This window comes from Musca domestica, unplaced genomic scaffold, assembly GCF_030504385.1.
Source record: "Musca domestica strain aabys unplaced genomic scaffold, Musca_domestica.polishedcontigs.V.1.1 31, whole genome shotgun sequence".
Classification (NCBI taxonomy): Eukaryota; Metazoa; Arthropoda; class Insecta; order Diptera; family Muscidae; genus Musca; species Musca domestica.
This window is the reverse complement of record NW_026712309.1, coordinates 4,304,960-4,328,556: the sequence shown is the minus strand read 5'-3', so window position 1 is coordinate 4,328,556 and position 23,597 is coordinate 4,304,960. Positions and strand designations below refer to the sequence as shown.

At 36.6% G+C, this 23,597-nt stretch overlaps 1 protein-coding gene across 1 annotated transcript in view; it reads right to left on the bottom strand.

Moving 5' to 3' along the window:
* Positions 1-2,101: 2,101 nt before the first annotated feature.
* The window catches only part of LOC101891328 (tyrosine-protein kinase receptor), a 45,095-nt gene continuing 23,599 nt past the window's right edge, over positions 2,102-23,597 (bottom strand). The window contains exons 2-14 of the mRNA XM_005176933.4: positions 13,404-14,540; positions 13,143-13,342; positions 8,654-9,341; positions 8,095-8,587; positions 7,837-8,021; positions 6,779-6,953; positions 6,467-6,716; positions 5,776-6,409; positions 5,604-5,705; positions 5,338-5,545; positions 4,670-5,273; positions 3,881-4,081; positions 2,102-3,808 (exon numbers count right to left, since the gene is read on the bottom strand). Of these exons, the coding sequence (XP_005176990.2) occupies positions 2,798-3,808; positions 3,881-4,081; positions 4,670-5,273; positions 5,338-5,545; positions 5,604-5,705; positions 5,776-6,409; positions 6,467-6,716; positions 6,779-6,953; positions 7,837-8,021; positions 8,095-8,587; positions 8,654-9,341; positions 13,143-13,342; positions 13,404-13,998 (5,346 nt within the window). The 5' untranslated portion in view covers positions 13,999-14,540 and the 3' untranslated portion in view covers positions 2,102-2,797. The remainder of the gene's footprint in view (positions 3,809-3,880; positions 4,082-4,669; positions 5,274-5,337; positions 5,546-5,603; positions 5,706-5,775; positions 6,410-6,466; positions 6,717-6,778; positions 6,954-7,836; positions 8,022-8,094; positions 8,588-8,653; positions 9,342-13,142; positions 13,343-13,403; positions 14,541-23,597) is intronic.

Below are 23,597 nucleotides of genomic sequence, written 5' to 3'. Positions count from 1 at the left end.
GAGAATACTTATGGAGTGTATGCATAAATTGTTTATCCATTCAAATCCCACTTTTTCTCTTAGCCTAGTTTAGCCGAAAACTTTGTACACTCTCTCTCTCATATTTGAATACATATGACATATGATTCGAATTGATTAAACAAACCAAATGAGTTGCCGAGTAATTTACAAGTGTGAACTTTGTGCTGTAGGTATACCTAGAAGCTTGTTATATATAATTCACATAATCTCCATGGATTTGTAGAGATATTAGACAACAATTTTATTAATTAGCTTCAAGTTCTTAGCACAGAAAGTCACTGCTGTTAATATTAAAGTGTTTTCTTCCAATAAAAGTAGCCCTTGTACAAAGAATACCGCCTTGTTATACCATGTTCTCATTGGAATTTGTACTCAAAATTACGTAGATACGTTCATATGACATGACTGTTTGGTCATAGATGTTTTCATTGCTAATTTTTTGTTTCTTAATTTTTATGGCATTTCAAGGAAAATATATTCGAGGGGTTGAAAAAGTGTACCTCAGATAAAAGAGAGAACAAAATTTCCTTTTTTTTTGATTTTTTGTTTTTTTTTTCATTTTTTCTTGAAAAAGTTTAGAATTCAATTATAGTTCTGAGAGCGACTTGAATTAACCAAAGTACAAAATGGTCGAATAACGAATAGATTGCAAATCTCGGACCTTGTGAACTTGGTATTATACACCCTCGTATGTCATGCATTCTCTGGATTCTGAATAACCAGTTCATACATTTTTTCGATTAATTCTAGAAAAATTTTGTATTCTTCCCATCACCCACTTAGCCAAAAATGCCTTTCAAAAAGATTTTCAACCGACAAAAATATTAGGTTTTTAGGAAAAAGTCCTTAAAAATATTTAAAAATTTTTCATTTTGGAGGGAGTTACATCAAAGACAGAAGTATAAAGATGGGACAAGACAGAGTCAAAATATTGTCACCAGGGGTATTTGCCTCTGTTGTTACGTTGTAACAACATTATCACCACGTTGTAACAACATTATTCAATAGCAAATGCAATTTTCAATTAATTGAAAACGTCAATGGAATGCAGTTTTGAGTCCAAATTTTGGTTTACAGAAAATGTTATTCGTAAAATTGCTCTGTAAATATGATTTTTATGCTAACATGTCACTGTTGTGAGCTATAGGGGCATATTTTAGGGGCATATTTTAGGTCTTTGGTTACGTCGTGCCTTCAAGACTACATTGTCAATATTCCTCCTTCACAGTGGAGCCCATATCTTTTGCCGTCTAATAGCGTCAAAGATTTCTCCAAACTTAACAATTCTTCAGCATCGAAATATGAACTGCAGTTACAATGCATCTGAGAGAGTAATACAGTATTTTGGATCTACCTGCATCATTCTTAGCTGCAATTTGGATTTTGCTGGTCAAACTATATTTTTTGGAAAACTTTTTCTGCGCATTTTATAATTGGGTTATTGTAACAGTTGCACAAAATAGCGCTTTATTCTAATTTTTATGAAATTTGCTTTAGCTGCAACAGAAGTTTTGAACGACAATTTGTTTTAGCGAATTCTCTATAGAAACTAAACTCCACCTCTCTATATGGTATTCGCAAGTGGCGAGCAAAGTTCAATATCTTTATAATATAACAAATCTCTTTTAAGTTAAAAGCGCTCACTTTCGCTCTTTGCATTGAAGACCAATGGTTTACATACATTAAGCGAGTTGTATTAATGCAATTTGGATATAACTGCATTAGATTTTATAAAATTAAAAAAATGTAGAATAATTTCAAAATTATTATAGTTAAAAATATAGGCAAAAGTTGGCTTGAAAATCTTTCACTTTTGCAATTCGGAATATTTATTTTACAATACTTTGTCCTGTGATGACTTTTCTTAGTCTTGGGATTTTTTTTCCATTACTAATTATGTTGATTTTGGAATTTTATATTATTAATTTATTCGTTTTGTTTTTTTTTAATACAGGGATTTGTTTTTGTTTTGTTGTTGTTCTTTTATTTTTACACTAATACACACAATTACTACATTTAATATAATCGTAGAATTTTTAGTTTTTCTTTTTGTAATTTAATTCTATTCTTTTGGGGTTACTTTTCTTTCCTTCGTATAATTATGCAATTTATATATAATGTAATTTATAAGTTATTTTATAAATTATAAATTATTTCGTTTGTAATTTTCCTCATTTTTGTTTTTGTTTTTATTATTATTATTACTATTTTCTTTTCTCTTTTTTTTTAATGTGGGTTTGCTCTATTATGTAAATTATTAGTATCAATACAACCATCACACCCTGTATGCCAAACCAAAATGATCAAACTTAAAAATAAATAAATAACTTAAAATTAAAAAAAATATGTGTATGTGTGTGTTTTCTTATTTTTGTTGTATAATAAATAAATATTTCTATGTTGTATTTTTTATTGTTTTTAAAAAAATTCAATATATATGATAAATGTGTGTGTGTGTGTTTGTGAGAGTAATGCTTTTAAAGCTTTAATATCTCTCCCGTTTTTTTCACTATTTGAACTCTTTCTCTAATAATTTCAGTGTTTCATCTACTTTGCAATGAGCTTTTAGCTAACTCTCCTAGCCAGAGATCCATTGAAATCAAATGAAACTCTTTTGAGAGCCATCTCTCTTTCATTTGCTATGCATAACAAAAATGCCTCACTCCTTTCCCATTTCATGCACATTCAATCTCATTTTCTCTCGTTGTGTGTGATTTTTATGCTCTCTCTCTGTCTTGGAAAAAAAACAACCTCCCAGAAATCAGCTGTGTTTCACTTAACAGCTGATCTCTGAATGTTTGTCCTTATAACGTTCCGCATAACCCTGTATGGTAAAGGGTGGGGCATTTGTGTTACCATTTGTGGCCAAATTGCCATTCATTTTCGTGAGGCCATTGCTGCCGTTGTGCAGCAGGCTTCCATTTAGCTTCTCGGAGGGAGTATCGCTGCAATTACCCTTCAGATTGTTCACGGATGAGGACATCATTTGGATATTGGCATACGACGAGTGTTTGTTATTTAGATTAGTATTTGTTGTTGCTGCTTGCGCTGATGCTGCTACTGCCGCGGCATTTGGAACTGTTACGTTTGTGTTCAGACTCTTTGTTAAAGCGGCCGGATCTAGAGTTATACCATCCAGCTGTGATGAAAATGACAATGGCGGTTGTATTGTGGTTGGTGTTGGCTGTGGCGTATCTAAGCTGATGAGTTTCGTCTCCTCATCCTCGTGGGCCGGCGTTGCTGAAGAAGATTGTATTGTCCTTAGGCCATTCGAGACGGGCGATCGCTGACTACTGCTGCTGTAACCGCTCGTATTGCCCGGGCCTTGGGCCCCAATGGAAGCGGTGTTGATGCTTTTCTGCGATCCACTCGAATTGTTGTTGTTGAGCAGTGGCTGATCACTCTTCGAGTTGGGTAAAATGAATGATGTCTCCCAGCATCCCTCGTTGGTGGCATTGGTGTGCTCGTCCTCTTTCAGCAGCTGCGTGTGCTGTGGTGCCGAGGGTGATGACACGCCGGGCGGTGTACAGATATTGGTTCCAGTCGATATAGCCATGGGGCAGCTAGGATCGATCATGTCGTGTTGTTGTTGCTGAGTGGCTTGTTGCAACTGTTGTTGCTGTTGATGTAGATGTGTGATACCCGGCAGGGGTATCAAGTAATCGGATGTGGTTGGTACCTGCAGGCAAACGTCATCGACACCCTGCGGCCGTATAATGGTTTGATCGCGTTCATTAGAGGGCGGGCGTAAAATGTGGGGCAATGGAGCGTTCATAACAGTGGGATCCTGTTGGCGGGGTGAGGGGAAGGGAAAAACAAATTAATAAATTTGGGAAACATTTAAGTGTTCGAATCATACCTCTGTTACGGCCTTGAGGCGCTCCAGGAGACTAGAAAATGTTGGACGATCTTCTGGTGTGGGATTCCAGCAATCGGCCATGATTTTATAAATGACCGGTGGACAACCGGGTGGTGTGCCCAAACGGCCACCGTTGGTAACCAATTGCATTACCTCAGGATTTGGGAGGCCGGTATAGGGCATTAGGCCCAAGCTAAAGACCTGTGGAAGTAAAAAATAATGAATGAATATTAAAAGGATTTTTCCCAAATTTAAAGCATACTTTTAGGCGCTCCCTAGACTGTTCAATAGAAACGATTTTTACACCTTTTTCAGATATAATTCGAAACATGTTAATTGTAATTTGAGAATTCTAATTGTAATTCGAATCATTTGGGTTGTAATTCGAAAATTCCAATCTTGATTCGAATTATTTAATTCGAAATTCGAGAATTCCAATTGTAATTCGAATTATTCCATTTATATTTCGGATTATTCTAATTGTAATTCGATTTGTTTAATTTGAAAATCGAAGAAAAAATTGAAATAATTTAAACTACAAATAGAACAATTCGAATTACAAATGGAATAATTCGAATTACAAATATAATAATCCGAATTACAAATGTAATAATCCGAATTACAATTGGAAAAATTCTCTCAACTTTAAAAAATATATTAAAGCGCCTAAAACTATGCTATAAAAATACAAACAATTGTTTTGAAAAATTTACATTACATATGACTCTAACACAATGTATAGACTATTCATCGAAGTCAAAAATGTTAGAGAAAGCCCCTCAAACTTACCTCCCACAATAAAACTCCAAACGACCAAACATCCGTTTTGGACGTAAAAATACCATCCAAAAATGCCTCGGGTGGCATCCATTTGATGGGCAGCATAGCCTTGCCACCCTTGCGATAATAATCGCTGCGATAAATATCTCTGGCCATACCGAAATCGGCAATTTTCACTACCCGACCGGGACCTTTACTGCTCAGCAAACAATTACGGGCCGCTATATCGCGATGTATGAAACGTTGACTTTCCATGTAACGGCAACCCTTGGCCACATCCAGGGCGCAAAATACCAAATCTTTCATGGTCAAGGGAGAGGGTCTTTCCGGTTTGTGGCGTCCCTCGCGTAAAAAGTTTTTCAAATCTCCACCAGCCAGCAGCTCCAAAACAATGAAACGTGGATGGCGATCAAAGCAAACACCTATCAGATGGACCATGTTGGGATGATTGAATTTCGCCATAATGGCAGCCTCCATTAAAAAGTCCTCCTCCGCCTGGCGTGTGGACATTTCGGGTAGGGTCTTGACGGCCACTGGCATTTCCACGGCATCGCCATCACGATGACGATACAGGCCTTGATAGACCTCACCGAATGCTCCCTGGCCCAGGGCCCTGTAAAGAGATAAAAACACAATTAATAACATTTGTCCTGAACTCTAGTTCTCTCATAACTTACTTAACCAATCTCAAGCTTTCACGGGCCACCTGAGGTAGACTGTTCACATTTATTTGGCCATTGATGAGATCATCGCAACCATAGTTGGGATTGAAGTTGTTGAGATTGTTCTCATCGATGTTGTGGCGCAGGCGGGTCAATTGCATGTCCTGTTCCCTTAACATTTTGTGGCGTTCCTTGGCCAGTTTTTTGCGTTGATAGCGATTGTCTGGAAAAATGTTAACATAAATATGGGTTCCTAAAATATAAGATTTCAAAATACTTACACAGCATTACAACCAAAGCGGCCAGGGATGCTATTAACAACAGCATCAAAACCGTAAAGAAGGATATCAAATATTTCAGGGGGATGGTATCGGTTGCAGGCACTGAAAGTAAAAAAGAATATTCCAGCATTAATTTCCTTGATCCCTTCCAAACATCCTCTTCCCAACTTACTATCACATGCCGAAGTATTGTCTTTGCGTATTCTCCAACCCTCGGGGCAGATACATTTTACCGAAGAGCGATATTCATCCAGGGCCAAGCAACGATAATCACAACCACATCCCTCAATGGCGGGTATGATGATAATCGAACCAGCCCCGAAATTGGCACCCTCGTAAATCGAACTAAGCTCCTTGAGGGTCCTGGAGGCACTGATATACGAAGAGCCTCCCTCACCATTCGATTCGTTGAGATAAACATCACCACCGGCAAATCCTCCACCACCACCTCCGGTATCACAGCCACCGCCGCCTCCACCAAAGCCACCCTGGCCATAACGTTTGGTTACCGAGCCGTTTGTTTCCATGTCTACATAGCAAGAGAAACCGCCACGTCCACCCAACAACAGGGCGGCACCATATCTGGCATCCAGGGCCTGATCGGCATTAGCTCTCCAGCCGCCACCAGGTCCAGCACTTCCTTCTTTCGACAATTGTTCTCCATGGATTTGCCCAGTCAAGCCGCGTCTTCCTGAGTTCTCTTTTTGGCCATGCTGGAAGGCTTCATCCAAATAACGGCCCACTCCCAAGCCTCCACCACCGCCAGCCACCACCAAGGGCACAGCTTCATTGCGGGCCGAGTTGAGCTAAAACAAAAAATCAATAAATCTCCTATTTCCGTAACATTCCTCCTCTCTACTTACCAAAAATACATAGGATCCACCACCCCCACCTCCGGCACCATTGTTGCCGTTCACAATGGCCGAGGAACTGAAATGGCAATTATCTTCCTTGGCTCCCATGGATTTGGAGCAGGCATTTTCACCCTGCTGGCCCACCAGCAAATAGAGCTCCTCATTTTTATGCAACTCCAAGACGGCCACTGCCACAGCACCTCTCGAGGAGCCGACACCGGTTGAGCCCAAACCACCACTGGCTCCCTTGACAATAAATCTGTAAAGGAATATAGTTTTGTTAAAAGAGAAATTCGACGAATTTTATAGTCAAGTACTTACGTATAGAATCCTTCATGCGGTACCCTCCATTTCTGCATACCCTTGTAGGGTATCTCGTCGGTGACCTTTACCTCCTCCAGAACATTAGTTCTATTGTGACTGGTATAAAAGCTCTCACATTGCGACTGCGTGGGCCCATGCATTCCCCGATTATCGCATGTCCCAAGCTCCAGATCTGGAAAAGAAGTTGAAATGGAAAATTTTTTAAAATAAGTTTTTAAGGTATGAAATTTCAAGGGTCTAAAATTAAGAGGATCTGTTTTTTATAAGGTAACAAATTGCCTCAGAACCAGGAACGATTTTTTTCAAGACGAAAATTTGGCCTCAGAATTTTTTTTTTTTTTTTCATACAAAAAATGGCTCAGGTCCTGAGATAAACCTTTTAAATAGGGAAAAATTTCTTTAGAGCCTGAGGTAGATTTTTTTTCAAAAGAAAAAAATCCTCCAGAACTAAGATCGATTCCTTGAAAAATTTGGCCACAGTACTGTAGGTTTTTGTATTCTAATGGATGGGCTACTGTACTGATTCGACAGAAAAATAGCTCTCAAACAGAACTAAAGACGAATTGTTTTCCGTAGAAAGAACTAAGGTTGGAAGTTTTTCTTTGGAAGTAAAAATTCCCCCGGAATAGGAAGAAAATGTTTTTTTCTATAGAAAAACTCCTCAAGAAATAGAGTCAATTTTTCCAAAAAAAAAGTCCCAAATAACTGAGGACGATTTAAGAATAAACCCCTAGAACTTGGCAGTAATTATTTTCTAACGAAAAACCACAACCACTGGAAACCATTTTTCCATAAGGCAAAACCCCTAGAACAGGGGACATATTTTTCTATAAAATCAAAATCCCCAAAAAGCGAGGATGATTTTTTTTTAGAAAAAAGGCCACACAACCTAAACACAAAATTTTTCTATAGAAAAAAAAATAGCCTCAAGGACTGAAGTCAAAATATTTTTCTGTAGAAAATTTGCTAATTATTTCCTCTTAAATAATATTTTTTTTGTAGAGAGAAGATTTAGATTGTCTCTCTCTCCCCCTCGACTTATAATTCACACTTACAATTATGATTTTCGAAATCTTTATGCGTCGGACTCTTCGTGTGCCGCACATTCCAGTAATTATACCCGTTCAGATGTTCCGGTGGTATATTGATGCCAAAACATTCCGGAGACAATGAAAAGTCGTCAACCGCCACATCCGAATAAATTCTCATGCCCATGCGAGCCTCAAACTGTAGATAATATCTGAAAATCGAAAGAGAACATACAATTTATTACTCTCCATACAACTCTCTTCCTCAAAACACTTCTCTCTCACCTCGATGTGATATTTGGCAAAATGTATTCCGCTCTCATCCAATCCTCTCCCTGATTTTTCGTGCTCCACCACAGTGTGGTGGTTATGTTCTCCTTCTCTTTCATTTCCACCACCGAGAGATTAATGCTGCCGGGATTCTTGCCAAACTGGTGAATATAGAATCTCACCACACAACTATTGCGATAGGGTGAATGGGGATCACCATGCACAGAGGGTGGTGGATTGAAGGTGCGACTGATCATGATGGCATTGCTGGCAAAGCCGATTTGTTGATATTTTTCGCTGTTGTTGCTGTGCTGATTCATGTTGACCAACATGTAATAGCCACCACTGCCATTGGTAAGATGATGATAGGTGTGATCACCTTCCGGTCCGGTGTCCAGGGTGGGTGAGGAACCTGTGTGTCTGGACCACGAGAGAATGGTGCGGCCCGAGTCCCGCCAACCACACCAATCATTTTCGAAATCACAACGGGCACCAAAGGGAATTTTTTCTACAAAACAAAGAGAGATCTCATTAAGATCTATAAAGAGAGAGACAAACTTCGCTCTTTACTCACCACAATTGAGCAGCTCATCCTCGGCATTATCACAATCTCGCGTAATGTCACAAATTCTTGGCAAAGGTATACACACCGATACCTTATTATTCATACACTTCACCTGAGACGTACTGCACTTTTCCGATTTCGTACCCTCGGGGAAACAATTCACCATACGCAAATTATCTATGGCCACATGAGCTTTCTGTCCCTCCAGCAGTTTTGGTACAATTTCAAAAACCAAACGAAAATCTCTTGAAATGCGTCCCAAACGAAACGATTTCTTATCCCATGTACGATAATTATCTCCCACAATTTCTGCCGGAACCCATGAATTCTCCTGCGAATGAAGAGGCATTACCACGACCCTCGATAGACCATGACTCATGCCACTTTGATGCATATATAGCTCGAGTACACATTTTTCCATTGTCGAACTAAATTGTGGCGAAGTCAAATTGATTTGTAACGTAGTTGGAGCCAGTCGAGCATAGAGGAAATGACCATTGGCATCATCGGAGTTATCGGCCAGAGGGCCGGGGTAGAGGCCAGTCATGTTTTTCTTTGACACCTCAGTACCGCTCATAATGTGAAAACCGTCTGGCAAATTGTCGGTCCATTTCCATGCACAGGGTGTTTCGAATGTACAACGGACGCCGAGTAGGTCTTCGATGTCGAAATTTTGCGACGAGGCAGGATGGATCATCTGAAAAGAAAAAGAGGGAGAGAGAATTAACAACAGGAATTAAAGATGTGTTATGGAATATAATGGATTTACAAAATTAACGCGGAAGGGTTTTCTTTGCCTGGTGCCCAATGAAAAATATATTTATTACGTTGGGAATAAGTACGACCATCCAATAATCTGTTTATCCACCGAAAATCTGCTGTCATTTCATCACCAATTTATAAATTAATAATACTTGTTCCAAAGCTTTATCTTCTTCGAAAAGTATATATAAATAAACCCAATCCATTCAGAATGTGACAACCGGAACTCTTTGAATGCAAGGAATACGAATTGTCACCATAAATCTTGTCTTTTTCTCTATAAACTCAACATTGTTTTCCATTTTTAATTTCATTTCAAATATGTATTCCCGCTATGCCCGGTACTTGACTTGACTGTGTGTGTGTGTGTGTGCCACCCACCCGAAAATCCCTGTTAATTCTCCCTCTAAATGTTTTTGCAATGGAGATCTAAAAATATCCGCGAAATAATTAGAAAAAGAAGAAAACCGCACATAAACACACGACACTATTTCCATGGACTGGTGGAAAATAGAGTTTTGTGGCAACAGCTGTATTTGCGAATTAATGCATTTGCTGTTGTTGTTTTTTAGCATTTTCTTTAATTAGTTCATGGCGTGGAATTAAAGAAGTGAGTTGATGACAAAAAACGAAACAGCGAAGTGAATGAAAAACCATAAATCAACGTTGCAACGGCTTGCATTAAATGTTTCAAAATAGTTGAAATGACCTGTTTATTTTCTTAATTTATAGATCTTTGAAGGAAACATCAATAAAATCTCATTTCTATTATACCACTCTACACTACAAATAAACCCGTTGGCAATTGATAGTGTAACACCGTTTCCTATTGATTTGTTGGAAGATGGCGCCCAATCATACATTTATGTCATAGAATCAATCATTTTATTTATTTATTTATTTATTTTTTTTAGTTTTTTTAGATAATTTCCAAAGCATAAGAAGTTCCAAGATGGAAACAAAGTTTTGTGTTTACATAACTTTTTCTTAAAATGGAGCCCAATGGTATACAAATATCCACCTCATGCAATGCTTGCAATATTAAGTATGACTTCTAATTTCAATAATATTTTAATGTGGAAAATGTTACCAGGATGCTACAAATGATGACGAATTCAAAAAATATTTAAAGGATTTTTCTGATGTTGTCGCCCAATCGGTTAAAAATTTTAAGGGCTAGCAATATTATCCCTATAGGATATTACGTCAAATTATGTTATTATTTATAACTACGCTAAGGTTGATTATCAAGATTATTAGAAGAATATGTCTATAATTGGCGCCCAATCACTAAAAGTTTTACTGAGCATATTCTTAGGCAGTGAAAAATACACAAAGACTGCCAAGATTTGGTTAGGTTGAAAAGAGGGGCGAAACGATCGTCACATGTCCTGGTGGACATACACTGTTGACCTGGTAGACTAAGGTTGAGAATAGATATAAAGCTTTTTTGACTGGCTATAGTCATCGGCTGGCTTCTTCCGAAAAGAAGAAAGGAGTATAGGCCAAAAATCGAACTAAGTCAACCTCAGAAAAGCCGACGTCAGAAAAGCGTTTTATATATTCCCATCTTAAGAAGTTAGTGAAAGAAGACTGGCAGTTTACAGTCTATTATATTTGAAATTTAGTAGCCTTAACAAAATTCTATAACTGTTTTATTTCATATACCATGATCTAATTTAGGTCTGGGATGGAGTCGTTCCCTAAGAATTGGGAACTAGATTTGCAAATGCTGGGCATTGGCAGAGAGAGTGCTCCATCCATCTTCCTCACATGCAAATGACAAATTATAATTCCTGAAGGTGAGAATACTTAAGTGAATTTTTTTCTGTCAAAAACCTTCGGTTTGCTTTTTCGTAAAATAACGAAGGTGTATAGGTTGACTTAGTTCAATTTCGGGCTATACTTTAAACTTGCTCACTCTAACATCCTTTATTCGTTTACATAGAAAAACCAACCGAAGACATGCGCCAGAAATAATCCTCTTTTGGTATTCTAAATTTAAGAATGGCGCCCAATCGAAAAATTATTAAAGACACTTTGGGACTATAAGAAACAGTTATCATATTTGCCTTATCCCACATTAGTGGATATCCCAAATGTGTCTATTTTCGAACTACCACTAATGTTTATACCAACCATCTCACATGTTATGTTGGCGCCCAATTGTAAGAGAAATTTGTAAATTATGGGGAATTTAGTTCAAGTAGGTATCCCATCAAAAAAATATTTGGTATACTATATACCAGTGCTACTCATTCCGGATGCTGTTACATTAACTTAAATTGAAAATATATCTTTAATCAGACATCCACCAATAGCTGAGCGAACCAAATTTGACTATCTTCCATGCACTGATGGCTACAAACAATTAACATCCGCAAGGGTTTGATGGGAAAAGGATTGGCTCAATCTTGGCGCCCAATCGAAAAACATTTATGAAACTTTGTTTTCGCTAACAGGAACTGTGAGAATAAAATCCCACTTATTTGTTCGTTAATACATGCAAGTTAATACATGGTGAGATGCAAAAACTGCAACCAACTTCAGACTGCTGTCATTCCTAAACCACTCGTCCGACAGCTGTTAAAATTATTCCTGTGACAGCTCATTATATGGTTTACAAGTATACAAAAGCATTTTAGTGGGAATTTTCCAGAAGTTATTCGTGATGGAATTCAAGCGTGATAGTGTGATTTTTTTATATTTGGCTGGAAAACCTCAAGTGGCTATCGTTAGAGCACTTCAGCATTTAAATGTGAATAAATCTTTTGTGTCTCGTACCATCGCTCGTTACCGTGATACTGGTAGCGTAGCCCAACGTCAAGGAAGTACACGGAGGAAAACAGCAACATCAGCAGAAATGGTTCGAAAAGTAAAGAAGCGACTTGATCGAAACCCTCGTCGCAAATATTGAAAAGTGAGCTAGGGGTAGAGTCATTGTAATTCCAAAACGTGCAAGAACTTACACCGCTTCGCTTGGCCGAAAGTGGTGAACTGCCAAAATTGGTTTTCCCCCGATTAGAAAACATTCGTTGTCCAGCAGTTTGTAAACAAACAAAATGATAGTGTTTAATTGCCAAAGAGGTCAGCTGAAAATGTGGACCTTATGTTGGCCACCAAGCGTCGTTCATGGTCATGGACGACGGGCGGCCCATAAAAGCCGCTCGTATTAATCGACCGTGGCATCAAAATAAATGCCGAATATTGTCGTGAAAATATTCTGGAGGGTGTAACCTTGGGCACGCAAACAGGTTGGCCGCAGACCTTGGACATTCCAACAGGACTCAGCATCATCGCACTCAACACGCGCCACCCAAGAATGGTTACAAAATGAAGTACCCCGCTTCACTTCCAGCACACAATGACCACCAAAATCTCCGGATACTAATCCGTTGGACTATTGTGTCTAGAGTATTCTGGTAAGCATGGTTGGCACTAAAAAATACCAAAGTGTCGATCACCTCAAGCAAGCGCTTCGCCGGGAATGAGCCAAAATACCGCAGAGCAACATTCGGGCAGCTTGTGACGGTTTCATTGGCAGTTTAAATGCCATAATTCGTGCCAAAGGCGACCAATTCGAACAAATCTAAACTTCTTCTAAAATTTGATGCTATTTCCGATATCTGTTGCTTTCATTCATTTCCATTTTTATCTCACGCTGTATATCACCTAAAACTTAGACCTGAGGATATCCAGGTTTCCCATTTCAAAACATGCTGGTTCGCACACTTACCGGTTGCGGCTGGGAATTCATCAATTGCTCTTTAATTGCCTGCAGAGGATCCGGATGTTCTTCCATGATAATGTCATCATCAATGCCGCGCATGGGTTGATCAGCTTGATTTTTATTCATTCGACGGATTTCATTGATGGAATTTACTTTGGTCGAAAAACGTGTAAACTTGCCATCCATTGAGTCGGGAACATAAAAAGCTGCAACAGTAAAATATAGATTAGAAACCACAATTCACATACGCCCACTCGCAAGACTTACCTTGTGGTGGCATACTGGTAGAGAATAAAACTCCAGCCTGATGTAGATTATCACCATAACGTTGGGCTGGTCCAACTCGACCCAAACCATCAATTTTGCCAATAGACGACGTCGCCGCATACGAGGGATAACCAGGACTGTTGCCACTTATGCCACCTCCAGGACCTCCCACCGATGGCTTCATTAGTTCTTTGCGCAGAGATTCCATGCCACGACCACTGCTGCTACCACGATGCATATTGGCCAATGCCTGATAACTGAGGCGACGGCGATTATCACGTCGACCACCCAGAGGGGGTACTAACGTGCCTTCCAAGTCTTCATAGATTGGTACTCCGCCACCCAGGATGCCTCGGGGTATAGAGGCCACCGTAGTGGGTGGTATAATAAAATCATGGGTTCGTCCATTGCGCAGCTTATAGTTATGTTGTCCCGTCGGTATTGTATTATAGGTTGTGTGATTCGACAATGGCCGTTGGGCTTCGATTTCCCGCACCGGCACTGAACTCAGGGTGAGCGTTACAAAACACAATGTGGCAACGCCGAATTGTTGGCGCACCATGGCCGCCGTTGAATGGGGTAATGAGCGCGGCATTTTTTTCAGAGAGAAATAATGTCTTCTCGCTCCTCTCTCTCTCTATTTCTGTTAGTAAATTACCGAGTTGAGCAGTTTTAGGGCTTTGTAGATCGATTTCTAGAGTTGAGCAGTTATACGTTGTCTTGTAAAGAGGGAATGGGCGGGATATATGTTATTCTTAAGCTTTGTGTGCGTATTTGGAAATTTTGTTCCTCTTGAGATTTCCTTTTGTTTTATAGTTTTCTCTTTAGTTTTTGTTTTTTCTAAGACAAAGTCCAGGGTTTGTTTAGAGATTTTAGATGAGATTTTTAAACAATTTTTTGTTTTGTTTTCGAATTAAAGATACGTTTTTGTTTCTTTGTGTGTATCAGCCTCGGCTCAGGGCAACTTTAACTTTTGTATTTATTGCAACACTTTGGCAATGCTTTGTAGATTTTAAAGCACACTTTAATGCGGGGTATGGACCCGTGACACCACATTTTTGTTGATTTCCACTTCAATACGGTGTTGGTATTTAAGGATATTCCATGTGTTTACTTAATATCGGAGAAAAAATCAATCTGTAACAGAAGAAGTGTTAAAGAAAAGTTAGTCAATGAAGTAAGAAGCTAGGAAGAAAAGAATGGCGAAGAATTTTTGTAAAAACATATTTTTAAATTTCCAAGTTGAAGGGTGTTGTGTAGGGTTGCTCAGGCAGCTGCTTTCATTATTGCAGGTGCAGCGCTCAAAAATATAAGGGAATACTAAAATAGTTTTATTTATATTTTTTAGTCCTTAAAAACAATCTTCGGCGAATAATAAAATGTTAACGCTCTACACGTATAAATCCAATGAATTAGAACTGTCAGTTCCATTGCGTAAACGTAATAAACCCCTAGGTTTCGGATTTGCAGTAGACACCATGGTATTGACTATCGAAATCCACTGAACTTATTACATGTAAACATCCTATTACTTAACAGATGATCAATATTATGCAAGTTTACACTCAACTGCATGCCGTTAATTACACTGTGCGACAAAATTATTATTGTTTTTAATAATTACGTGAAAACTCTATCAGATTATGAAAGTAGAGCTAAAAAAGATGACACGTGTTGTCGGTGATTTGAAAGTTTACACCAAAAATTAACCAATTTCTCCCCTCTTCCACACTTTTGGAAAATTTCGTATAAAGATTCTTCGAAATCCGAGCATTTTAGGTATATACAAAACTTGACAAGGATTACAACAGGATTTTTAATAGGCTTAATTTGAAATGGCAAAGTGCTATGGACTCAAAATGGGGTTTCAATCTAAAGATGAAACACTGGCTATTCAAAAGCGTAATTAGACCTGTTCTACCATACGCATCTGTAGTCTGGTGGATAGCAATGGATAAAAAATGTAATACCAAAATATTACAGAAAGTCCAGCGAATGTGAGGCTTAAGCTTTTGCGGTACAATGAGGACATAGATAGTCAGATACGCGACGATGCAGTCATAGCGACGGACGAGGGGACAAGTAAAGGCCACGTTACATACCATCAAAAATTTTACAGGTGACAACGGGAGACTCAATGGAAAGCTTTGTATCGGACCGGATACCTGAAACAATTGTAGCTGCCTCAGGTGAAACATTAATTCCTACCAGAGACTTGTGGATCCCTATCGCAAATGCTGATTGGAAACTGTTGTTATACAGATGGCTCAGTGCTAAGGGGATAGCGGGACTGGGACTTTTATTGAAGAACCAAACACCATTCAAGCGGAAGTCCGGGCGATTACAGAGTGTCTGAACTGGCCTAACGCTAACATGAGACCGGCTTCCGTAAAAGTCCAAACGAACAATCAACAATCTCCGCCAATGTCCAGCATTTGAAAATATTAGATCACAATATTTAGGAAACGACTCCATACCAGACCTAAAACTGTTAAGAAATGTTTTTTAGGCAACTGAATTTCAAATATAATAGACTGTGAATTGCCTGTCTTCTTTCAACAATATTTTTAATCTATGGCGCATAACAGGCCTATCCTGGCTTAAGCGTATGTCCACCAGGACATGTTTCGATTATTTCTGCCCTCTATGTCTATCAGAACGACAAATTGATGTTATATGTGAAAAAAACATCCGAGAGAGACTTCAGGAATTTGCTGTTACACCGAGGTAAGAGAACAGAACCGTGACTTCTATTCGAAGAGGCTGCGAACGAATACTTTGGTCAAAGGTCAGACCATCTTCCTTTTATCTTTACACGTAAAGTTTACTGAATTCAAGTTGCCATATTTTTTGTTGATAATTTGGCAAATAAAATGGCAATGGACTGTTATACATTTTCGCTTCAGACTCTGTTTTGCATTTTATTTGCACATAACAAATAAAAGTTTTTATTGGAGAATTCAATCATACACGCTATGATTATAATTACATTTTAAAGTTCAAGGGACTAAATATGCCGAAGCATTTGTATCTTTTAAATTCGGACTTGTATTGTCCATTTGGTGCACAATTAATTTGAAATCAGATAAAGTTATATATGAGAACTATGTCCAAATTTGAACTGATCTCGATAAAATTTGGCAAATATATTTCTGAGCTGTTTTTGGTATATTTCTCTGAATATCGTTGTTACGGAGTGCACATTACGTCTGTGGGTAACAAATATAACAAATCGGGTGAACAATATATATGGCAGCTATAGCTATATCTGAGCCGATTTTCACCAAATTTGACATACTAGCTTCTGACTCAATTCGGTCATAATTGCCAAATTACATCCCATTCGGAAAAATATTAGAGGTTTGGTGCACAATAAAAAGCAAATCGAACGAAGATATATGGGAGCTATATCCAAATCTAACCCGATCTCGATAAAATTTGGCATACTTATTTGCAGACCTAATTTGGTTGCATGTGCAAAATTCCATACTATTCGGGCTGTTATTACACGTTTGGTGCACAATAAAAGGCAAATCGGACGAAGATATATATGGGAGCTATATCTAAATTTTTACCGATTACCTCCAATCGGGCAATAAATGCGAACTGTACTTCGTTTACAAAAATACATGGACAGACGGACGGACGGGCATAAATCGACTCAGAATGTGATTCTATGCAGATCATCAAAAGAAACTATGGGTCTATCTCGTTTCCATTTGCCTTTTACAAACAAATGCACAAAGACATAATACCCTGACCACTTTGTGGTGTAGGGTATAATAAAGATGCCACTGTGAAAAAATGCAGTGACTGCCAATGTCACTGCTGGGGACAATGAACTGTCAAAACAATTTTGGAATTGAAAATTTTGAGTGAAAATTGTTGAAAAATGACAACCTCCCATTGGTGTGGTATAAGAAAATGTATAAAAATCTACTTATTTTTGAAAAAAAAAAAAAAAAAACATTTTAAAATTTTTGACGTTTCAATATTCCCAAGCGTTGATGCATCTACCTGTGTTCTTCTACTATGAGTTAGATTTCCAAAAAGTAATCATTTTATTGCCACATCTCAGAAAAAAAAATGAATTTATTTTAAAGGAAAGATGTAATAAAGATTTCCTAAAGTAAGGTTTAACAAAACTGGACTAAAGAAAAAATAAATAAGAACGTGCCAAAGTCATTTTTGACATTTTTAACAATATAGAAAAAATAAAGTCTGTTGTTTTAGAAAAATAGAGAAAAAATAAAAGCTGTTGTTTTCTCAAGATTACCGAGGGAGAGAGGGAGAGAGAGAGAGAAATCGAATGCATATACCTAGCCTTTGCTTAAACTTTTGACGAAAAACGCGATTAATTTGCAGCATTTTCAGTTATGGCACGATTTAGCTACCAAGAAATTACGGTAAAATTAAGAAGGTAAAGTCACTTCAGATATGTATAGCCATCTCTGTATTTCATGTAATTCCCTTGCCAAATTTCACTACATGGAATACAGACTCCCATCTCTGGTTTGTGTCTATACTATCAATCTATGAATATAAATGTCGACAATGAGATGTTGTCAAATGCATAATTTTGAAAAATGATGGCATGAGTATACCTTTTTTAATTCTACCATGCAAGATTTGTACAACAGAGTATTTTCTCTGGATTTTATAATTATAAAATATTTTATTAATTTAGTATTTTCCATCATCTGACCTTCTTGCTCTCCTGCTTCAAAATAAAAAATCTTTTTCTATATGTTCGCCGCAATATATTATTAAAGAGTCAACTGTTTTTCCTTATTCTCATCTTCTTCCGATGGCCATGAGCAGCAGCGCGAACAACACAATGTGAATATGGCATGAAAGCCTACCGCAATTGCATGACTATTGCATTAGCTAATAGTAATAACGACGGTAAGGAGGACAAGAAGACGACGAAGCCGCAGCAGCAGCCGAAGGGAAATAAGGATATTTGCCAGCCTGCCAACCAACAAACCATCCAGCCATATGGCTGAGACAACAATGACATTATGACCTTCCTCCCCTCTAATATCAAACCGTACTTCACATTTCCTGCCTGACATATTCGCATATATGAATTTATATCGTATATTATATGTATGTAGTTATGTACGCCACATTGTGGCTAATTAACTGCTTGCAGTCGTAATATGTCCTGTACGATTTTTGTTTTTCGTTGAAGGATAACATTTTTTTTTTGTTACAAACCAGAGAGAAGATGAACTAACAACATTATTGAGTGAGACAATAATGGAATCTAAGTTCCAACATTGTTTGAATTTGAGAGGATAATATTTTAGCCTTCCTTTAGACATTTTAAATGAGAAATTTATTATTCAGCGGCCAACGGTTTTTATTTCCCACCCTAAAAAATACTGAAATTCTAATGACATGAACAGGTAATTAAATATTTACAGTTAAGGTGAAGGCGAAATGTTTCGTATTAAGGACATTCTATAATAAAAATCCTTTTGTAAGAGTTTGTGTGTGGCCGAATGTTAAATTGTTATGTATTCTATTTTCAACTGCCATAAGATATATGAGATAATTGTTTAATGCGGTTGTGTATGTTTTGTAAGAAGAGTGCAGATTGCACGGAAAAGGGATAATGTAGTAGATTAGGGTATCCAAGCAGGAAATGTTAGGGGTAAACCATTTTTAGATTTTTTATGGTTGGATTAAGTTTTAGGTTGATGCTTCCCTTGTTACAAAATATGAAATATTTTAAGAGAATTTTAAAAGACTGCCACCAAATTAAAGGGGATTTTATTTTCATTGAGAACATAATAAAGAATGCCGGGCTTCAATGCAACATCTAACGCATCCTCTTCGATCAAAAGAACTAATGTTTGTAATAAAAAAATTAAATAACATAATTTTTAAGTTTTTGGCGGGTTAACCTGCTTCATGAGGATGTATTTGACGTATATGCAATGTTATTGATAATTTAATCCACTAGTTTCGCTAAATCCGGTAAACATGCTGCAGCATATGTATATGCATGAACTATTAACGCTATCTTCGGATTGTTACAGCATTGACTTACTGCTGTTATCTCAATGAAGTTTTGGGTATTATTTAATGGACATATTGGTTATCCGTGAAAATAATGTCTGATTACAAAAGAATGACAGCTAAAATCGTAGACAGAGACGATCAGGGAACCTCATTTCTGATGACACATTATTATCTTCATTAATAAAGGAGTAAAGTCATTGACTGACTGACTCAATGATTCATCAACGCACAGGCGAAAGAGCTAAAGGTAGAATCTTGAAATTTTGGGTGCGGGCAACTCTTGGTCCGAAGGTGTCAGATAAGGTAGGACTTTTTGAAATTCTTCCTAGAACGCTACGGAAATGAGAGTCACTGATGAAGTGTTTGATGGATGTACCATAGGGTTTTTGGACTTTTGCCATATAAGTGTACGAAAAGCACTAACATGTACTGCATTTGGTACGATTTTGTTTGAGTTAAAAACTTGAAGCTTGAAATGGAAATCAAGGTTGAGGAGTAGGGTAGATGTAAGGAGGTAGTTTTGGAAGTGTGTACACATGCATATGAAAAGTACCAAACTGTACTAAATTTGTTACAATCTGAATTTAGAGGAACGGATGGAGCTGGAATCTCGAAATTTGGAATTAACATTACTGTTGGAGTTTAGGGTTTGGTTGTGGAAGTAATCTTCGAAATGTATACTTATGTGTACAAAAAATTCTAAATGACACTAAATTTGGTACAATTTCAATTCCGATTAGAGCTGGAATTTAGAAAAAGGATGACTATACCATTCTAGGATTGGCGTATGTAGGTAGTTTTTGAAATCCGTACTTATATATACTAAATGGTACAATTTAAGATTTGGGAGAACTGGTAGGGTTGGAATCCTTAAATTTGGAAATAAGATTTCTATTTCATTGTATGATATAGATACTTATGTAAATTTGTACTTGTGTAAGCTGGTATCCTGAATTTAAAAAATTGGATTATATAATATAAGTGGTTATGGAAATTTGTACTTTACTATATTATACTGAATTTGGATTTGGGTAAACCAATAGAGGTGGTATCCTGAAAATTGGAAGTTAGATTACTGACGGAGTGAAGGATCGTGATATGGACATAGTATTAGAAATTTGTACTGAAATGTATGAAATTTGGTACAATTTGGATTTGGGTGAACCAACAGAGCTGGTATTCTGAAATAAGATTACTGTCGGAGTACAGGATTGGGGTATGTAAGAGGTTTCGGAAATTGGTACTTATCTGTACTACAATTGGTACAATTTAAATTTTGGCAGAACCAATAGAGCTTAAATTCTGAAATTTGGAAATAGGATTTCTATTTGATTGAAATATGCTAGCTAGTTTTGGAAATTTATACTAAAAATTTATAATAAAATTTGATATTTAGATCACTGATGTATCTATGTTACAGATTTTGGCGTGATTTGCAAATGCGTACTATATTTGTACGAAATTTACTAAATGGCCCCAAATTTGGTATTTGGGTAAAGGGATAGGGCTGAAACCCTCAAATTCGATATTAATATCCTTGATGGTACATGGGATTGAGATGGTTATGAAAATGTGTATAATTGCGTGAAAAGTACTAAATTTGGTTATGGGTGAAGTAATAGGACTGGAATCCTCAAATTCGATTTGAGGTTCCTATTGGTATCTGGAATTGAGATATGAGGCAGGTTTTTAAATGTATACTATAATTGTACAAAATACTAAATGGTACTAAATTGGGTCTAGTTGAAGGGATAAAGTTGGAATGGCGAAATTTTTTACTGAGGTATCACTTGGTGTCGGGGATCGAAATATGGATGTATTTTTGAAAATGTATACTGCAATAGTACGAAAACTCCTAAATAGTACTAAATTTGGTATTGGGTAAATGGATAGAGCTGGAACCCTGAAATTTGATATGGGTGTTTGCGTCTGTGATTGAGAGAAGAAGCTGGCTTTGGAAATTCCTACTATAATTGTACTAAATTTGGTACTGGAGGAAACTACAGAGCTGAAATCCTGATATCTGATATGGATGTCGCTGTTGCTGTCTGAAATTCAAACTATGAACGTACAAAAAGTGCAAAATGCCACAAAAGTGCATGTTGGGCTAGAGCTGTTTCTGAGGTCATTGTTGGTTTCTAGGGTTTATATATACAGCCGTTGAACTAGTTTTGGACAGAAAAAAGTATGCAGTTCCAATATGCAATAGTTTTACTAATATCCTTCTCGGAGAACTTCAAAATTAAAGAATTTGAAGACTTTTTCGTGTAAAATGTAAACATTTTCCTATTATCCCTTCCGAAAAATGAAACGCTTATATAATTCAAAACTTTGAAATTCTAAAAATTTTAGTGCGATATATGAATTATACATTGTGAGTACGAAAAAGGCATAACATGAAATGTTGGAACAAATCCAACATTTTAAGTTGGATTTTTTGCCGACGAAATAATGGACACTTCCCGTCTATAATAAGTTTGGACCCCGAATTTATAAATAAGAGGAAAAACATATCAATTCGGGTTCTAAACTTATTATAAACAGCCAAGTACCCATTATTTCGTCGTCGAAAAATTTTAGATTCGCTCCAACAGTTCATATTAGGTCTTTTTAGTTCCATTGACTTAATTCTTAAAGTAATTATGGATCCTTTTCTTTATTACAATACGAAACGAAAACAATATTTCAAATACATTTTTCATATTTTAAAATTAAAATGCAAAATTTGCATAAACTCACTTGGAGTTTCTATTGCTTTTTTTTTGCCAAAATTCCAAAAAAAATTTTTCTGTTTTTTTTTTTTTTTGCAAAATCTTAAAAATATTTTTTTTTTTAAATAAAAGTATTCAGCTCAGGGGAGGATCACTCTCCTTAACGCATATCCACATTAATGAATAAAATCATTCGTTAATTTAATTCCAAACCTCACACATATTATATTATTCCTGATTTCCCATTTCAAACACACCGAATTCGAAGAACTCCTTTGACATCGATAATACTTAGTCCCAGACTTGTTATATAGAATTAAACCACTTTCGTTGATTTCAGTGCAAATCTGACAGGTCTTAGGTATAGTTTGCATAAATATAGGTCACTCGAATTGACTTAAATTTCCATTAAATTTAAAAAAGTGGAACAATTTTCACTAATTCTTTTTAAGATTCATTTAAATTTGTTAAACTTTTTGCTGTTTCCACAAGCGACATTTTACGCACTTCTCTGTTTACTCTCTTTTCGATTAACTTTCTACTTTTGCAGTTGCATTTTCTATCAATTTTTTTTTTCAGAAAGGATTTTTTTTATTAAAGATTAATTTTCTATATTCTCTTCTAAAAATCCACCTTTGGTTAACATTTTTAATTACTTTTTTTCTTCAGCAGTATTTTTTGTTAAACATTTTTTCAGTAACTCAGTAATTCACAGTTTCTTTTTTATTTATTAACATTTTAATAACTTCTTTATGCAGACAACTTTTCACTTTAATAGTTTTCCTTTATTTTTCAATATTTTATTTTATATAACATTGTTGAATTTTTGTTTGGTTTTTCATATTTTTTTCTTCTTCTGGCTTCTTTTCGCTAAAGAAAATCTATCCCGAAAAATATTGCAAAGAGAAGGAAAATTTTCGTCTTTTTTATGGGGCGTCGTTCGATTTCACTTTTAACATTTCTTGTTTCGCTTTTTTAGTTTGACAGTTTTTCTTCGTGTTTTTTTTTTTTTTCATTCTTTGGTTCACATATATATTTTTTTTGCTTTTGTTTGTTGTCAGTTTAGTGGATGCTGCTGTTGTTGGTGCTGGTGCTTTTTCACTTTTCATTTGGTCCATACACAATTTTATTATTGTTGTTATTGGTTTTATGGCGATTTTTGTTGCTGTCGCTGTTGGTTGGTGTTGTTTTTGTTGTTTTGGGGATACCTACAAAAGTATGTGAGAGTTGAACACATACACACCGATTGCCAGACAGACAGACAAACAGATTTGTGTATAAAAAATGTTTTTTTTTTTTTTTTTTCACTTTAACTTTATTTGAACACAATTTTTTAGGTTTGTTTTTATAGATTTAACATATTTTTTCGATATTGTTTATTATTAAAAATAAAAAAAATGCAATTGACAATATTCATGTCATATTGGGGAAATTTAATAAATATAAAATCTTC